The sequence below is a fragment of the Balaenoptera physalus genome (assembly GCF_965194825.1).
Source record: "Balaenoptera physalus genome assembly, chromosome: 19".
Classification (NCBI taxonomy): domain Eukaryota; kingdom Metazoa; phylum Chordata; class Mammalia; order Artiodactyla; family Balaenopteridae; genus Balaenoptera; species Balaenoptera physalus.
Window position 1 is genome coordinate 50,162,351 of NC_138900.1, and position 19,333 is coordinate 50,181,683.

Genomic DNA, 19,333 nt, shown 5'->3' on the forward strand with positions numbered 1-19,333 from the left:
CCACAGCCCTTCCCGCAGGCAAAAATCTTCTCTATTTCACCAGGAACTGGAGCTCTCTGAAGACCCTGCAGGTCAACCGTGAATTGAGTAAGGTGTGTCAGGCAGAGAGAGCAGTACTTGATGAGGGAGGCTGAGTTCTTGTGATCTTGGACAAGGAAACTTTTCTTACTCTCTCTCCCTTTTTTTGGGGTGGGGGGGTTGGCTACCATGGGGGCTTGAGTAAAAAGAATTGAATTAATCATCTCAGTTCCCAGCCCACTGTCTTAGTTGGTTTGTATAAGGCTTCTCTCTGGTTTTATTAGTTCACACATTCATTCATTTCTTTTTATCCCTATCCTCCACTCCCATTACCCTCCTCCCCCATTCCGTTTAATAAAATACCTCTGAATTTGTGTGTACCTTTGTCAAATGTATAGTGTTGTCTCATGTGAATGTGAATTTAATTTTTTAATTAAAAAGGATCTACTATAAATCACTTCTGTTTCTTCCTGTGGTAGCCAGTAAGAAACTCCTGGTATTCATATCTTTCAGCAGTCCCCTCTTGCATTGCATAGAGGTGACCCTACTCAACAAATAGGATATTGCAAGGATAACAGTGTGCAAATTCCAAGGCTAGGGGATGAAAGACATCACAGTATCCTCTTTCTGTCTCATTGATCACCCACTCTAGGGGAAGCCAGCTACCATGCTGTGAGGACACTCAAGCAGCCCTATGGAGTGGTCTAAGAGGAGCTGAGGCCTCCTGCCAACAGTTATTACCAACTTACCAGCCATGTACGTGAGCCATTTTGAATGATTCTCCCGCCCCAGTCAAACCTTCAGACGACTGCAGCCCCAGCAACATCTTAACTGCAACCTCATGAGAGATCCCAAGCCAGAGCCAGTTAGTCAAGCCATTCCCAAGTTCCTGACCCACAGGAGCCTTGTGAGATAATAATGTTTATCTAACTTTCATGTGTCACAACATATTCTTTTTTCCCCCACCATTTAAAAATGTAAAAATTCTCAGCTTGAGCCGAGCTGTACAAAAACAGGTGATGTGTCACATTTGGCTCACAGGCCTTTGTTGACTCACAGTCTGCTTCGCTGTTTTGAATTGTTGCATAATTGTTCCATAATGTGCCTTCACCATATTTTGCATATTTACTCCCAGTGAGGGGCATTCAGTTTATCTCCTACTCCCAGCTACCACAGACAACAGCTGCCGTGAACATCCTCGGCCTTGTGGGAAGGGCCCTGGGATATTTGTCCAGGAGTGGAATTGCTGGGTTTCAGGGTCTTACTTAGTCTACACTCAGCAGTGCCACATGAGAGTCCCATTTTCCCCACACCCTACCAACACTTGATGTTATCCAACTTCCTAATGTTTACTAGTCCGTGACTTGGTTTCTCCTCTTTGTTTGGCTTGCATTTCCCTGATAACTAATAAGTTTGAACATCTCTTTGCTTAGTAGCACACCTTAAGGTTTCCTCTCTAAGTTGCCTATTCATGTTTTCACCCATTTTTCTATTAGATGTTTCTGACTTTTTCTTATTGGGAAGACTTCCCCTTCCTGGGCCTCAGTTTCCCCATGTGCACCACAGTTACCTACAGGGCTCTCCTGAAGTGCCATCCTTGTTTCTGAAATCCCTACAGCCTATTTCAAATAATGAGAATGTGGCTTGGGGTTGAATTTTTACATATATTATCTCATTTAAGAAACCAAGGGTTTATTTGGGAATTATAACTGAGACTTCTGGGTTCAGAGAGGTTGATGACCAGTCCAGGCCCACCCAGAGGAGTCATGGGGTTGAGCAGATGCCTAAACTGAGTTCCATTAGGAAGAGTTGGGACTGCAAATCAAAATATGGCAGCAAACAACACTTCTCTTGGGTCAAGTTGGAAATGATGTTTCTAAATGATAAGAGGAGACAAGGCATTGGAGAGCATGGGGCCTTCTTTTCCAAGCTGGTGGAAGTGAAACTATTCATAACTTTTCTTAGGGGCAGTTTGATGATTATGTGCCAAAAGCCTGAAATGCCTGCACATCCTTTGACTCAACGAATTCCCTAGGAATTTGTCCTGAAGCAGTAATTGGTCAAAGATGAGGAACGTGTTTGGTGGTGGGGAAACAAAAATCACACCTAAGTATCCCACTTCAGGAGATGGAATACTACATATGCATATGCTATCTTAAGAAAGATGCTCTAGGGAATTCCCTGGCAGTCCAGTCTTTAGGCCTCTGTGCTTTCTCTGCCGAGGGCCTGGGTTTGATCCCTGGTGGGGAAACTAAGATCCCACAAGCCATGCACAGCGAGGCCAAAAAAAAAAAAAGATGTTCTATAGAAGGATTTCTAATGCTAGGGAAAGATATTAATAATTCAGTTAAGGTGAGGGGAGGGGAGGAATCCATTATAAAATGATGGATACGGAATGATCTCATTTTTCTAGGGAAAAAATATGTATGAAGGAAATCACTGGGAAAATACAATGATGTATTGAGTGCTTGCTATGGGCCATACACTGTTTTTAGTGCTTTTTATAGCCTCGTTTAATTGTCACACAACTCTGAGTAGGTGCTGTTATTATTCCCATATTACAGGTGAAGAAACTGAGGTCAGAGAGGTGAAATGAGCTGCCAGAGGTCACGCAGATGGTGAGTGATGAAGCCAGGATTTGAAGCCAGGTGCTGGCTCCAGAGTCACCCAAAATAGTCCCCATGGTCACCTCCGTGTTTGCATCTGAGGAGTGAGACCAAGATGATCCTTATTCCCTTTATCTGTATTTCCTGATTTTTCTACAATTAATATTTTAATATTTTTAAAAGCCCTCTTGTAGTGGTTGGTGCCTTTGAAACTATGAAAGAGGAGAGAGTTTTGGGGCGGAGGTGTTGTGTAGAGAAAAATCAGGAACGGGATGGGGCTTGGCTCACCTCAAACCCTACCCAAGCCCCAAACCCTCTCTCTTTTCATTCTCAAAAATATCAAGGAAGTCAAAGGTCTGATATCTGCTGTGTGACCTTGGATTGGTTCCTCACCCTTTTGGAGCCCTTTTCCAAATACGTCACATGGATTGAATTTCTGGAGAAGCCTCCCTGTCCTCCTCCCCACCCCCAGCCCTGCCCTCCCAGCACCCTGAGTGAGATGTAAGGAGGAACAGCCTTGCCCAGTGGTTCTGAGAAGGAAAGGAGAGAAAGGGACAGGGAAGAGCACGGGGCCGGGGGCGGGGGTCGGGTAGGGGGGGTGCAGAGAGGAGGAAGCTGGTGCCAGAGGTGCAGCAGGGAGGGACAGGTCTAGGGAGGGGTCCCCTCCTGTCATCTCCTCTCCCCTGGGGCTTTGAGGAGTGACTTACCCAGTCTCTGAATGTAACTCTGGGAAAGTCTGTGCTGCAGTGAGCACTGGACAGGGAGTCCAAAGACCTGGGTTCTGCTCACACCTCCCCACTGGTTACCTGTGTCCTAGTCAGTCCCATTTCTGAGCCTTGGCTTTCTCAGCCATTGAAGAGGCAAATGCCTGGCTGGTTGTGACAACATGAGGAAAGGTGCTTTGTGAGAGGCTAAGCAACTGTGTGCTATGTCAGGGGTCAACAAACTACGGCATTACTTCTGTGGTTCCTTTTTAACAGCTTTATTGAGATATAATTCAAATACCACACAGTTCACGCATTGAAAATGCACACTTCAGCAGATTTTAGTGTATTCACAGAGTTGTGCAAGCATCACCATGATCGATTTTTCGTCATGCCCCAAAGAACCCTTTAGTTATCACCTTCCCCCGCCCCAGTCCCCTCAGCCTCAGGCAACAACTGCTCTGCTTTCTGTTTCCAGAGACATTTCATATCCATGAAATCATACATATGCCATCTTTGTCTGGCTTCCTTCACTTAGCATGTTTTCAAGGCTCATCCGTTTTGTAGCATATATCAAACTTTGGTTCCTTTTTATGGCTGATCAATATTTCATTGTATGGTTATACCACATTTTGTTTATCCATTCATCAGTTGATGGACATTTGTGTATTTCTTCTACTTTTTGGCTATTATGAATAGCTATAAACTTTGATGTACACATGTTGTGTAGATTTATGTTTTCATTTATTTTGGGTATATACTTAGCAGAATTGCTAACTTAAATAGTAATTATGTTTAACATTTTGAGGCAACACCTGTTTTTTTTTTTTCGTTTTTTAATTTATTTTTGGTTGCGTTCAGTCTTCGTTGCTGAACACGGGCTTTCTCTAGTTGCGTCGAGCGGGGGCTACTCTTCGTTGCGGTGCGCGGGCTTCTCATTGTGGTGGCTTCTCTTGTTGCGGAGCATGGGCTCTAGGCACATGGGCTTTAGTAGTTGTGGCGCACGGGCTGTGGTTCGCGGACTCTAGAGCACAGGCTCAGTAGTTGTAGCTCGCGGGCTTAGTTGCTCCGCGGCATGTGGGATTTTCCTACACCAGGTCTTGAATCTGTGTCCCCTACATTGGCAAGTGGATTCTTAACCACTGCGCCACCAGGTAAGTCCCAACACCTGTTTTTATATAGTCCAGGAGTTAAGAATGGTTTTTATGTTCTTAAATGGTAGGGAAAAAATCAAAAGAAGAAGAATATTTTATAACGTGAAAATTATACAGAAGTCAAATTTCAGTGTCCACAAAGAAAGTTTCACTGGACAGCTGCTTTCATTCATTTATGTATTGTCTATGGTGCTTTTGCATTACAGTGGCAGAGATGAGGAGGCCCATTTGGCCTTCAAGCCTAAAGTATTTACTATCTGGTCTTTTATAGAAAATGTTTGTCGACCCCTGAACTGTGTGTTGGTATTATTAATTATTGTTTGGTGGAGGCAGCTTGGGTATGCTGCCTTGACTGGAACAGGACTCAGGTTGCCAGGTCCTGGCCTATGAGCATAAAGGGATGAGAGCTCCTATCTAGCCCCATTTTCTGGATTGAGAAACTGAATCCTGCAGGAGGGCTCAGGCTCATGCAAACTGAGGGGGAAGTGAGGGCCTAGATTTCTTTTACTCCTTGGCAGCCTCCTCACCTTCAGCTAAGAACACCCAGTTGTGAATAATTCATGGCTAATGTTTGCAAATCACTCCATGTTGTCAGAGTACTTTGATCATCATTAATTAGTCAGAACCTGGCTCTGGCTGTTGCCTAATAAAACAAAAACATAAGTGGCTTTGATGTCTCCATTCCTAAAACCGAAGGTTCCATCTCCATAGCTAGGCTTTGTACCCGCAGATTCTTTCTCTCTGCCCATCACCTCATCACCTCTCAAAGACCTACTGTTTTGGCCTGAAAGTCAGGTTTCCTGAAGGAAGGAGGGCAGTTCCAGGGTTGGAGCCCAGTCCTCATAGCAGAGAAGTCATGTCCCCTCTCTGCCCCTCAGTGTCTTTGTCGGGAAGATACAAGTAATGATGCCTATCTCTGGGGTTGTTTGTATTCATAAAAGTGTTCTGAAAGGAACACTCATACACTGCTGGTGGGTAGGTAAAATGGCACAGCCATTGAGGGACCCTCCCAGTTCCTCAAATGACTAAATGTAGAGTTACCATATGGCCCAGCAATACCATTCCTATGTATATACCCCAGAGAAACGAAAACGTGTCCACAGAAAATCTTGTACACAAATGTTCGTAGCAACATTATTCAAAATAGCCAAAGAGCAGAAACAACCCAAATGTCCATCAGCTGATGGATGGACAAATAAAATGTGGCACATCTTTACAATGGAATATTATTTGGCCATAAAAAGTAAAGAAGTATTGATACACGCTACAAAATGGATGAAAACATTACATTAAGTGAGAGAAACCAGACACACAAGGCCACATATTGTATGACTGCATTTATGCAAAATGTCCGGAATAGGCAAATCCATAGAGTCAGAAAGAGATGAGTGGTTGCCAGGGGCTGTGGAGGATATGGAGAGTGACTGTAAATGGACACAAGGTTTCTTTGTGGGGTGATGGAAATGTCCTAAAATTGAACATGGTGATGGTTACACAACTCTGTGAATATATTAAAAAACATTGAATTGCAGACTTAAAATGGATGAATTTTATGGTACGTAAATTATACCCCAATAACACTGTTTTTTAAAAGTGCTCTGAAAACTGTAAAGTGATGAGTATGGTGTTACTCACATGCATAACAGATGACCTGTCATAATGGATGGAGCTGAGTATTCTGACCTGTCAGTTTAGGGTAGTTCCTAAGACTTTTGAAATTGGAGACACCTGGATATCTTCCTGTACATTATCTCAGGCAAGTCATTTAACTCTGAGGCCATCTGTAGAATTGGGACAGTAATCTCTGTCTCTTAGGATTGTTGTGACAATTAAGTGAATACTGTAGGAACATGCTGAGCTTGGTACTTGACACCTAGTATATGCCTAGTGAATGATGATGACTATTTCCACATTGAGTTACCTGACTCCTCCCAGCCATCCCAGGGAGTGAGTCCGTGCTCTTCCACTTTCCTCAGAATCTACTGTTTCCAAATCTTGCCTGATCATAAGAATTACCAGGAGCATCTTTTAAAAATACAGATTCCAAGGCCCCACTTCGGACCCATTGATAAGAATCTGTATTTTTAAAAACTCTCCAGATGAGTCCTATAATCAGGCAAATTTGGGAATAAGGCTGGTCCAACCTGGAAACATTTTGCTTCTTATTTATACCCTTCCACAAACCCTTATTTTCCGTCGTTTGCTGTTTCACCCTGACGCGCTTTTCTTTGCCAAAGATCCCTCTATTTAAGAGCTCATGCTCTTGACTTCAATAATAACGCCAGCATGAGAGTTTATAATTTCCTCATACTTTAATTCAGGGCAAAGATTGATAACATGAACAATAACAGCAATAGTGAACCTACATGTGTTTGGCGCTCTGCAGGGGTTTCCCAGGCACCTTTGTGTCCTCACAGCAGCCTCGTGAGTGGATTTAAATAAGTTAAATAACTTCTCTCTTTTAGGAGAGAAAGTGGCAGAGTCAAAATTGAATATATTTATATAAAGCACAAAATTAGGCAAAACTAATCTCTGTTTTAAAAGTCAAGATAATGATTACCCTTGGGTGGGGGGTTAGGGACTGATGGAGGTCAAAAAGATTCTTCGGGGGCAGGTCATGTTTTGTCCCTTATTCTGGGTGTTGGTAGCACGTGTGTTCATTGTCACTTAGGATCTGCTCACTTTTCTGTATTTGTGTTATACTTCAATGAAAAGTTTAAAAACATAGCAGTACTATATGATCCTAATTTTAAAAATATGTATGTATGCATTTGCACAGAAAAAAGAATAGAAGGAAACTAAATCGAGGGACATTTTATAAAATAATTGGCCTAGATCATAAAAAATGTCAAGGTCAAGAAAGACAAAGAAAAAGCAAAAGGATATATACTGTGTAGCACAGGAAATTAAACCCATTATCTTGAAATAACCTATAATGGAGTGTAATCTGCAAAAATATTGAATCACTGTATTGTACACCTGAAACTAACACAATATTATAAATCAAATACACTTCATTTAAAAAAAGAACGACAAAGACTGAGACACTATTCCAGTTTAAAGGAGGCTAAAGTGATAGGACAGCTACATGCAGTGCAGGATCCTGGTTTAGATCCTGGACTGGGAAAAAAATTACATACACACACACACACACACACACACATACACACACACACACACACACACACACGGCTGATTGATAAATTTAAATATGGACCACAGATAATAGTATTGTTACAATGTTAAATATCCTGAGTTTGCTCTTTGTACTGTGGTTATGGATGGGCATGCCTTTGTTTTTAGGAAATACACACTGAAGCATTTAGGGGTTAAAGACCATAATGTCTCCAATTTAATGTCAAATTGTTCAGAAAAATGCATACACACATATAAATAATTATATGAAGAGAGAAAATGAGAAAGCAAATGGTAAACAACTGGTTGATATAGGTAAGGAGTTTCTGAGAGCGTCTTGTGCTAGTCTTTCAACCTTTGTATAAGTTTGAAGTTACACTTGTCCCTTGGTATCCACAGTGGATTGGTTCCAGTACCCCCCGCAGATACCAAAATCCACAGATGCTCCAGTCCCTTGTATAAGATGGCTCACTATTTGCATATAATGTACTCACATCCTCCTATATACTTTAAATCATTTCTAGATTACTTATAATGCCTAATACAATGTAAATGCCATGTAAGTAGTTGCTGGGCACGTGGCAAATTCAAGTTTTGCTTTTGGAACTTTCTGGACTTTTTTTTCAAATATTCTCAATCCGTGGTTGGTTGAATCCTTGGATGGGGAACCCATGGATATGGAGGGCTGACTATATATCAAAATTACAAATTACAAAAAAAGATGGGAAGGGGAAGACAGCCACATAAACTCTCACTCTTCTGGGATTAGTACTAAAAATAAAATAGTACTAATTTTTCAAATAGCCTTTAAAAAAGTAATAAAATAGTGGTACAGTTTCCAGGAAGTGAAAGAAAATGGAAGGAAACACACCAAGTGTCAGCTGTGCCCAGGTGGTGCTGTGCCCTGCTGGTGACATGCAAGACTTAAGGCACTAGGTAGCTTGGATTTGAATCCAGACTCTGCTGTTTACCAGATGTGATAGCTTGGGTGATTTACTTAAATTCTCTGTGCTCCTGTTTCCACCCCTCCCCTATGCAGTGGGGCTAGCAGTTCCTGCTCATGCGGTTATCACATGAGTCATGGGAGTATGGAGCATTGGTGAGAGTGTGGGCACACACTGAGGCTCATGTAAATATCAGCTATAATATCTGGTTGGTGGGATTATAAGTGGAAAAGTCTATGTATTCTCCTTTGGTTTTGTTTTGTTTTTATTGACATTAACATTATATTACTTTCAGGTATACAACATAATGATTTGTTATTTGTCTATATTGTTAAATGGTCACCACAATAAGTGTAGTTCATATTCATCACCACACATAGTTACACATTTTTTTCCTGTGATGAGAAGTTTTAAGATCTACTCTTAGCAATGTTCAAATATGCAGTACAGGATTATTAACTATAGTCACCATGCTGTATATTACATCCCATGACTTATTTATTTTATCACTGGAAGTTTGTTCCTTTTGACCCCCTTCGCCCATTTCACCCACCCCCACCTCTGGCAATCATCAGTCTGTTCTCTGTATCTATGAGTTTGGGTTTTTTGTTTTGTTTTGTTTTTAGATTTCACATATAAGTGAGAACACATATTATTTGTCTTTCTATGTCTGACTTATTTCACGTAGCATAATGCCCTCAATCTGTGTATTTTTTAAACTGTGTCAACACACAGTAATTTTGTAATCAGAGCAACAACAAAACATCAATCTGATGGCTCAGCTTTTCCCTCTTGGACCTCTCTGTATCTCTCCTCTCCCCCGACATCCTCCCCCTCAGCCCCCTCCCCTCTGCCCACCAGATTGCATTCCTCACTTCTTTTCCCAAAGAACTATAATTAAGGTTTTACTCTGTAATTGCCATTTCATGGTTCCCAATCTGAAATCATGCTCCCGCTTGGCCTGGTTTCCATCTCCTTCTCAGCCTTGGGAAGCAGAGGCAGGATTCAGCAGAGCCCAGGATGTGCCTTGTGCTCTAAGAATGACTGAGCTCTAGTTGTTGAATTCACTCTATGAGTGAATATTCAACAACTGCGTGTGCTCAGCCCCTTCCCTACATTACCTTGTTCGATCTTCCCAACAACCCTATGAGGAAACTGAAGCTTGGGGAGGTGGAATAAATCATCCAAAGGCCTCACAGATAGTTGGTGGAGCTGGCATTTGAATCCACTTTGACCTGGCCTCAAAACTGGCAGATGATACTCCTACTTTCTCAACTGACAAGTATATTCTGAACTCTCCACACCAGGCATCAATGCTCTAGTGGTAGTTTTATATCAGAACTGGCCATGCTCATCACTCCCTGTATCCTTACCCTTTGTAATGTGACTTTGCAGCTCCTCCCTCTAAAAGGTGGAGTCTGGGACTTCCCTGGTATTACAGTGGTTAAGAATCCACCTGCCAGTGCGGGGGACACGGGTTCGAGCCGTGGTCAGGGAAGATCCCACGTGTTGTGGAGCGACTAAGCCCGTGCACCACAACTACTGACCCTGTGCTCTAGCGTCTGCGAGCCACAACTACTGAGCCCACGTGCCACAACTACTGAAGCCCGCGCGCCTAGAGCCCGTGCTCCACAACAAGAGAAGCCACCGCAATGCAAAGCCCGCGCACCACAATGAAGAGTAGCCCCTGCTTGCTGCAACTAGAGAAAGCCCGCAACTAGAGAAAGCCCGCACACAGCAATGAAGACCCAACACAGCCCCAAAAAATAAATAAAATAAATTCAAAACAATAAAAAAATAAAACGTGGAGTCTATTTCCCCAGGCCTTGAATCTGGACCAGCCTTGCTTTGGCCAGTAGAATACAGGAGAAGTGAAGGTGGACCACACCTAGGCCCCGAGAAGCCTTGTATGCTTCTGTTCTTTCTCTTGGCACACTGCCTCGTTCATGAAAACAAGCCCAGGCTAGATTGCTGGAACATCATGGCCCAGTCACGCCTGCTGCCCAGCCAAAAGCCAGCCAACTGCCAGACGTGAATGAGACCATCCTAGACCTGCCAGCCACCCGCTGACCTGCTTGCTAACTGACTGTAGATACATCAGTGAGCCCAGGTGAGATTAGCCAAGCCCGCTCACAGCAGCAGAACCACCCAGCTGGCCCACAGACTCATGAGCAATTGTTTCAAGCCACTGAGTTTCAGGATGGTTTATTATACAGTAATAGCTAACTAATACAGCCCTTTAAAGAGGAGACAAAGTGGGAGGCTGTTGAGATGACTCCAGTGTTCTAGAGGAAAGAATTCTGACTTAGCAAACATCTGTGTAATGTTTACTGTGTGCTAAGTATTTTAATTTAACCCACACAACAACTTTATCTCCTACAGATGAGGAGACTGAAGCAGAGTGGTAAATAATTTGCTCAGAATCTCATAACTAGTAAGTGGCAGGCATTCCACCAATTGGCAGGCATTCCACCAATTAGCAGGTCAAGATGTGGGAAGCAGGAAGTGGAGTCCAGAAAGCTACCTTGTGAGCCCTCTGGGGGCAGAAGATGGGCATTCAGAAACCTGGTGATGGAGGTACTTCCCCACTGAGCTCAGTCAGAGAGTGGTACTCTGGGGAAATGGGTTGCTTAAAGAGACAGAATAATAATAATAATTCAATTTATAAATATTGGTTCTTTTCTTAAACCTTATTTATATTTATTAAGTAAATAAGAATCAGGAGCAAACCAAAAGGTACAGAGTTAGATGCTGTGTTAGTCAGCATTCTCCAGAGAAACAGAACCAATAGGATGTGAATATATAGAGAAAGAGATTCATCTGAAGGAATTGGCTCACACAATTGCAGAGGATTGGTGAATCCAAAAATCTGATGGGGGAGACCAGTCAGGTGAGGACTCAGGAAAGAGTTGTAGTTCCTGTAGACAAACCAGCAAGAACCAGTGTTGCAGATGAAGTCCAAAGGCAGCCTGCTGACAAACCAGCAAGAACCAGTGTTGCAGATGAAGTCCAAAGGCAGTCTGCTGACAAACCAGCAAGAACCAGTGTTGCAGATGAAGTCCAAAGGCAGTCTGCTGGCAGAATTCCCTCCTGCTCAGGGGAGGTCAACCATTTGTTCTCTTCAGGCCTTCAACTGAGTGGATGAGGCCCACCCTCATTATGGAGGACAATCTGCTTTACGCAAAGTCCACCAATTTAAATGTAAATCTCATCCAAAAACACCGTCACAGAAACATCAAGAACAATGTTTGGCCAGATGCCTAGGCACTGTGGCCCAGCCAAGATGACACATAGCATTAACCATCACAAACGCCAAGAGAGGTGGTTAATGCCACTGAAGAGCAGAGTCAGAGCTGGCAGAGAAGTGACCTCTGGACTAGCCACGTGGAGGTTGTTGGTGACCAGAGTGGATTCACTGTAGTGGGTAAGTCAAGATTAGCTGGTGGGGGTTGAAGAAAGAAGGAGAGAGGAGGGACAGAAGTGTGGGCAGAAGCTCTCTTGTGGAGGGAAAGCATGGCATGAGGCAGTAGCTCGAGGAAAAAGTGAGGGTTGTAGGTGGGCTGCCTAGTTTGCTTTTTCTAATGGAGATGCTAGAGCAGTGTATTTTTCAGATTGTAGGTTTTGATCCTTCACTGGGTCAATTCAGTGAGTGATAACCAGCACTTAAAAAAAAAAAAAAGAAGAACAGAAAAGAAGCAATAGAACCCATCATACGTAACAAGAGTAAGCATTTTTTCATGAAACTTTTGTGTCCTGACTTCTAACACCATAGATTAGTTTTGTCTGTACTCAACTACATGTGACTGGAATCACAATGCTATGTACTCTTCTGTGTCTGGATTCTTTCACTCAACATTATGTCCATGAGATTCATCCATGTTGTTCCTTGTCGTTGCAGCCCATTCATTCCCATTACTGTGCAGTGTTCGGGGTGAATGAATCAATTGATTTATCTATTCTGCTGTTGATGCCCTTGAAGAGTATGCAGTCTTGGCAAGGGTGCAATAAACAAAAGCAATAATGGACAGCAGGTGCTTTTTCAGTGTTGTTATCTGAGTCACCAGGCCCTACCCACCTGGGGGTAAAGAGTCGCCATGATACGTGTAGGACACAGAATAGGGATGATTTGGATGAGAGGAGTTGAGGACATGACCAGAAACGTAGATGCTTTCCCAAGTTCTCATAGCTCCTTGGGATTCCCTTTATCCTACCGTTACCATGCATTACAGAAAATATCTGTTCATTGTCTGCCTCCCCACTAGGTGGTGGAGGAGACTAAGTCTTAGTCATGGCCAAATCCCCATCCCTGTGCCAAGCCTGAGACTGGCACACAGTGGGCACTGGGGAAATGCTTGTTGAACAGGACTAGGTTTGGGTCAGTCCCAAACCATCATTGCCAGGCTAAAGAGTTTGGACTCAGTACTCAAAGGCAGTGGGACCCATTGAAGGTTTTTGAGCATGAGGAAGTTATAATCTATAGAGTGTTTTAGAAAAATTAATCTGAGCAGCAGCAGCGGGGAGGAGGGTGTTTTGGAGAGAGGGAAACTTCAGGTGGGGCAGGGGAGGGGGGCTGGTTATAGAAAGGACAGTTAAGAAGCTCTTGCAGAAATGAATAATGTCCTGAATTAGGGTCGTGGAGGAGGGAACAGAAAAGAATAACTTGGGCCACATTTCTCTTTTCAAAATATGGAATATGATCTCATTTTTATAAAACCATACATTATTTGTACGTCTTATAATATATGCAAAGAATATTATAAATCACTAGGCTTGACACTAGTCAGCCAAAGAGGCTTCTAGGGAAGTGGTGTTGTGTGTGTGTGTGTGTGTGTGTGTCTGTGTGTGTTTTAATAAAACCATGAATTATTTTCCATCCTTACTAAAAACCCTGTGAAGTAGGATGTTGTTAGCTCCACTTTATAGATGGAGAAACTGAAGGTCAGAGTTTGAATCACTTGCTCAAGGTCACACAACCAGTATTCTTCCCACTCCAGCAGGCCTTCCCCAGAGACACTCTGAAGGAATAATCAAGGCGCCTTCATGATTAATTGGATGGGCGAGGGGACGAGGATACAAAGAGAAGAAGGAATTAAAAATGCCTAGGACACTTTGAGCCTGACCAAGTGAAAAATAATCAGCAAGTCAGGAGGGAGTGCCAGGTTACTGTGGGAAGGTTTAAGCCAAAGGAATGAATACATAATGATGGAATTTGGTGCATCAGATCAGGGCTTAGAGGAAAGTCCATAAGTGCACTCCTTGTTAGCTGGCCTTGCCACTGAGCACCTGAAGCCCCGTAGCAAGTGGACATTTTAAAGAAAAAAATTTCAACCTTACACTTCTAGGCAAATGGTGTAGTCCTCTGAGTGCTTGGGTCCTTCTGCATCAGCAGCTTGTACTTTCTGTGGCTCTATGTGGCCTGACTGATTGACCAGGCTTAAAAGGCCTGCTGATGAATTTGAAATCTCAGACTTCCAGCCTCTATAGGTCATCAGCAAAGACCAAAAGGCCTGGCATGAACGTGAGGTTATTATTCACCTAAGAAGTCGTTATAAACCACAAGAACGCAAGCCCAGCAGGAGGGAATGGCTGCCCAGCTCCCTAGGCACACCGTGTCCTCATGCATCCATCCAGCATGATTCATAATTAAATCTGCAGCAGGCAGGAGGCAAAATAGAATTTCGCGTAAACCTGTGTGGGAGAAGCACTTTGAATACAATTTAATTTTAAAGTTCTAGAGCTCCAGAACTTGAAATGCTTGTGACATTTCAAGTTGAGGTTGTTTCTCCCTACCCTTCACTGGGACCATCTCCGGGGAGGGAGATGACACAAAGGGAAAAAAGTTGTTGGGTCACTAAGTGTACTAGTCAGGGTTCTCTAGAGAAACAGAACCAATAGGATAGGTATAGGTGTATAGAATGAGACTTACGATGAGAGATTGGCTCACATGATTATGGAGGCCAAGAAGTCCCACGATCTGCTGTCTGCAAGCTGGAGGCTCAGGAAAGCCAGAGATGTAGTTCCAGTCCAAACCCAAAGGCCTGAGAAGGGGAGGAGTGGGGAGGGGCAATGGTATAATTCTTAGTCCAAGTCCAAAGGCCGAGAACCAGGAATTCAGGTGTTCAGGGGCAGCAGAAGATGGATGTCCCAGCTCAAGCAGAAAGCAAATTCACTCTTTCTCTGCTTTTTTGTTCTATTTAGGCCCTCAATGGATTTGATAATATCCACCAGCATTGGTGAAGGCAATCTTTTTTACTCAGTCTACTGATTCAAATGCTAATCTCTTTCAGAAACACCTAGAAGTAATGTTTTACCAGCTATCTGGGCATCCCTTAGCCCAGTCATGTTGACACAAAATTAACCATCACACTAGGTAAGGTGTAGTTTTGGAAAACTGGCACTGAAGTTGCCATATGTTCAGGTCCCGTGTATGTTTCCAGTTAAATATATCATGAAAAAAAAAAAAAAGCCAGCATGTGGGCAAAGGATCTAAAGAATTCACAGAAGGAAATTCAAATTGTATGTAACTATATTACAGGCTCACCATGTTGCACAACTGCAGGGGGCAGCACTCCCACTGAATTCTATTCACAGAGATGCACATTGTAATGGTCTGTAAGAGAGGATGCTCCTCAACCTCTCCAAAAATAAGAGAAATGCTAATTAAAATGATAAGGTAACGTTTTTCATTTATTGAATTGGCAAAGCTCAAAGAGTTGCTAAGATCCTATGTTTCTGGGAGTGTAATTTGGTACCACCTCTATGGAGGGTGTAGTGAATACTATGGATTGGCTCTCTCAACCTGGGTCATTTCACCCTCTTCTAGTTGGTGATGTAGGAAAGCTGACTCCTACAGTTCCCAGACTCCCCTGCCCTTAGGGTTCCACCTGCCATGAATGAGAATTCCTGTTGCTCCACATCCTGTCAGCATTTGGTGTTATCAGCATTCTGGATTTTGGCCATTCTAATAGGTGGTATTTCATTGTTTTAACTTGCATTTCCCTCATGACGTGATGTGGAGCATCTTTTCATATGCTTATTTTCTGTCTGTATATCTTCTCACATCTTTTGCACATTTCTTAATTGGGTTATTTGTTCTCTTGTTGAATTTTAAGAGTTCTTTGTATATTTTGGATAACAGTCCTTTGTCAGTTAAGTCTTTTGCGATACAGTCTGTGACTTGTCTTTTCATTTTCTTGAAGGCGTCTTTCACAGAGCAGAAGTTTTTAATTTTAATGAAGTCCAGCTAATCAGTTCTTTCTTTCATGGATCATGCTTTTGGTATTGTATCTAAAAAGTCATTGCCAAAACCAAGGTCATCTAGATTTTCTCATATGTTATCTTCTACTAGTTTATAGTTTTGCATTTTACCTTAAGGTCTGTGATCCATTTTGAGTTAACATTTTGTGCAGAGTGTAAGGTCTGTGTCTATATTCTTTTTTTTTTTTTTATGTGGATGTTCAGTTGTTCTAGCATCATTTGTTGAAAAGACTGTTGCTTTCTCCATTGTATTGCTTTTGCTTTTTTGTCAAAGGTTGGTTGACTATATTTATGTGGGTGTATTTCTGGGCTGTCTATTCTATTCTGTTGATCTATTTGTCTGTGCTTTTGCTAATCCACACTGTCTTGATTACTGTAGGTTAATGTTAAGTCTTCAAGCTGGGTAGTGTCAGTCCTCCAACTTTGTTCTTCTCCTTCAATATTGTGTTGGCCATTCTGGGTCTTTCGCGTCTACATATGAACTTTAGAGTCAGTTTGTTAGTATTCACAAAATAACTTGCTGGGACTTTGATTAGGGTTGCATTGAATCTATAGATCAAGTTGGGAAGAACTGACACCTTGACAATATTGAGTCTTCCTATCCATGAACATGGAATTTCTCTCTATTTATTTACTTCTTTGATTTCTTTCATCAGAATTTTGTAGCTTTCCTCTTTTAGACCTTGTACGTATTTTGTTAGATTCATACCTAAGTATTTCACTTTGGAGGGTGCTAATGTAAATGGTATTGTGTTTTTAATTTCAAATTCCACTTGTTCATTGCTAATATATAGGAAAGTGATTGACTTTAAAAAAAATAATAACCTTGTGCCCTGCAACCTTGCTATAATCACGTATTATTTCCAGAATTTTTTTTCCTTGATTCTTTCTGATTTTCTACATAGATGATAATGTCAGCTGTAAACAAAGACAGTTTTATTTCTTCCTTCACAATCTGTATCCTTTTTATTTCCTTTTTTTGGTCTTATTGCATTATTTAGGACTTCCAGTATGATGTTGAAAAGCAGTGGTAAGAGGGGACATTTACCTTGTTCCTGATCTTAGTGGGAAAACCTCAAGTTTCTTACCATGAAGCATGATGTTAACTTCAGATGGTTTGTAGATATTACTTATTCAGTTGAAAAAGTTCCCCACTATTCCTAGTTTATAGAGAATTTTTCTCATGAATGGGTGTTGAATTTTGTCAAATGCTTTTTCTGCATCTATTGATATTATCATATGATTTTTCTTCTTTAACCTGTTGATGTGATAGATTACATTAATTACTTTTCGAATGTTGAACCAGCCTTGTATACCTGGGATAAATCCCAATTGGTCATGATGTATAATTTTTATACATTATTGGATTCAATTTGCTAATGTTTTGTTGAGGATTTTTGCGTCTGTGTTCATAAGAGATGTTGTTCTGTACTTTTCTTGTAATGTCTTTGGTTTTGGTATTAGATTAATGCTGGCCTCATAGAATGAGTTAGGAAGTAGTCTCTCTGCTTCTATCTTCTGAAAGAGATTATAGTGAATTGGTATTTTTTCCTTAAATGTCTGGTAGAATTCACTGGTGAATACATCTGGGTCTGATGCTTTCTGTTTTGAAAGGTTATTAATCATTTACTCAATTTCTTTAATTGATATGGTCCTATTCAGATTGCTCACTTCTTCTTGTGTGAGTTTTGACAGATTGTATCTTTCAGGGAATTGTTCCATTTCATCTAGGTTATCATATTTGTGGGCACAGAGTTGGTTCATAGTATTCCTTGATTATTTTTAATGTCCCAGGGATCTGTAGTGATGTCCCCTCTTTCATTTCTAATATTAGAAATTTATATCCTCTCTTTTTTTTCTTAGTCTAGCTAAAAGTTTATTGATTTTACTGATCTTTTCAAAGAACCAGCTTTTAGTTTTGTTGACTTTCTTTATTGATTTCTAGTTTTCAATTTCATTGATTTCTGCCCTAATTTTTATTATTTCTTTTCCTCTCCTGATTTTGGATTTAACTTTCTCTTAGGGACTTCCCTGGCGGTCCAGTGGTTAAGACTCTGCGCTTCCACTGCAGGGGGCACGGGTTCGATCCCTGGTCAGGGAACTAAGAGCTCACATGCCGTGTGGCGCAGCAAAAAAAAAACAAAACAAAACAGTAATTTTCTCTTATTTTTCTGGTTTCCTATGGTAAAAGCTTAGATGATTGAATTTAAATCTTTTTTTCTAACATATGATTCAGTGCTATAAGTTTCCCTTTAAGCCGAATTTTGCTGCATCCCACAAATTTTGATGAGTTGTGTTTTCATTTTCATTTAGTTCAAAATGTTTTAAAATTTATCTTGAATTTTGACCTGTGTGTTATTGAGAAGTGTGTTGTTTTATCTCCAAGTACTTGGGGATTTTCCAGCTGTCTCTCTATTATTGATTTCTTGTTAAATTCCATGGAGTCTGAAAGCAGACATTGTGTGATTTCTATCCTTTTAATTTTAGTAAGATGTGTTTTATGGCCCAGAATGTGGTCTGTCTTGGTGAATGTTTCATATGAGCTTGAGAAGAATATATATTCTGCTGTTGTTGGATGAAGTAGTCTATAGATATATATCATATTGATGGTGATTGTTGGTGTTGCTGAGTTTAACTATGTCCTTACTGATTTTCTGCCTGCTGGACCTATTTCTGATAGAGGAATGTTGAAGTCTCCAGCTATAATAGTAGATTCATCTATTTCTCTTTACATTTCTATCAGTTTTTGCCTCACATATTTTGATGCTCTGTTGTTAGGATCTATATGGTAAGGATTGTTATATCTTCTTGGAGAATTGATCCCTTTATCATTATGCAATGCCCCTCTTTATCTCTGATAACTTTCCTTGCTCTGAAGTCCAAAATCAATATAGCGACCCCTGCTTTCTTTTGATTAGTGTTAGTATGGTATATCTTTCTCCATCCATTTACTTTTTTTAAAATTAATTAATTTTTATTTTTGGCTGCATTGTGTCTTCGTTGCTGCGCACAGGCTTTCTCTAGTTGTGGCGAGCTGGGGCTACTCTTCATTGCGGTGCTCGGGCTTCTCATTGCGGTGGCTTCTTGTTGCAGAGCACGGGCTCTAGGTGCGCAGGCTTCAGTAGTTGTGGCATGCGGGCTCAGTAGTTGTGGCTCGTGAGCTCTAGAGCGCGGGCTCAGTAGTTGTGGCGCATGGGCTTAGTTGCCCCGCGGCATGTGGGATCTTCCCAGACCAGGGATCGAAACCGTGTCCCCTGCATTGGCAGATGGATTCCTAACCACTGTGCCACCAGGGAAGTCCCTCAAACTATGTTTTTGCCTTTTAGTTTGAGACTTATATATATATATATATATATATATATATATATACATATATATATATATATATATATATATACACATATATATATATATATATATATAATATATATATATATATTATATATATATATGGACATGATGTATTGGGTAGCAGGAACTCCTGTAAATAGGCTATGAGGTGGTAGGGTGTGGGG

The 19,333-nt window shown here is 41.4% G+C and overlaps 1 protein-coding gene across 1 annotated transcript in view; it reads left to right on the forward strand.

Annotated features, from left to right (window-relative positions):
• The first annotated feature begins 675 nt into the window (after positions 1-675).
• Positions 676-19,333, forward strand: part of CDH3 (cadherin 3) — a 100,964-nt gene continuing 82,306 nt past the window's right edge. The window contains exons 1-2 of the mRNA XM_082436049.1: positions 676-774; positions 2,583-2,636. Of these exons, the coding sequence (XP_082292175.1) occupies positions 2,634-2,636 (3 nt within the window). The 5' untranslated portion in view covers positions 676-774; positions 2,583-2,633. The remainder of the gene's footprint in view (positions 775-2,582; positions 2,637-19,333) is intronic.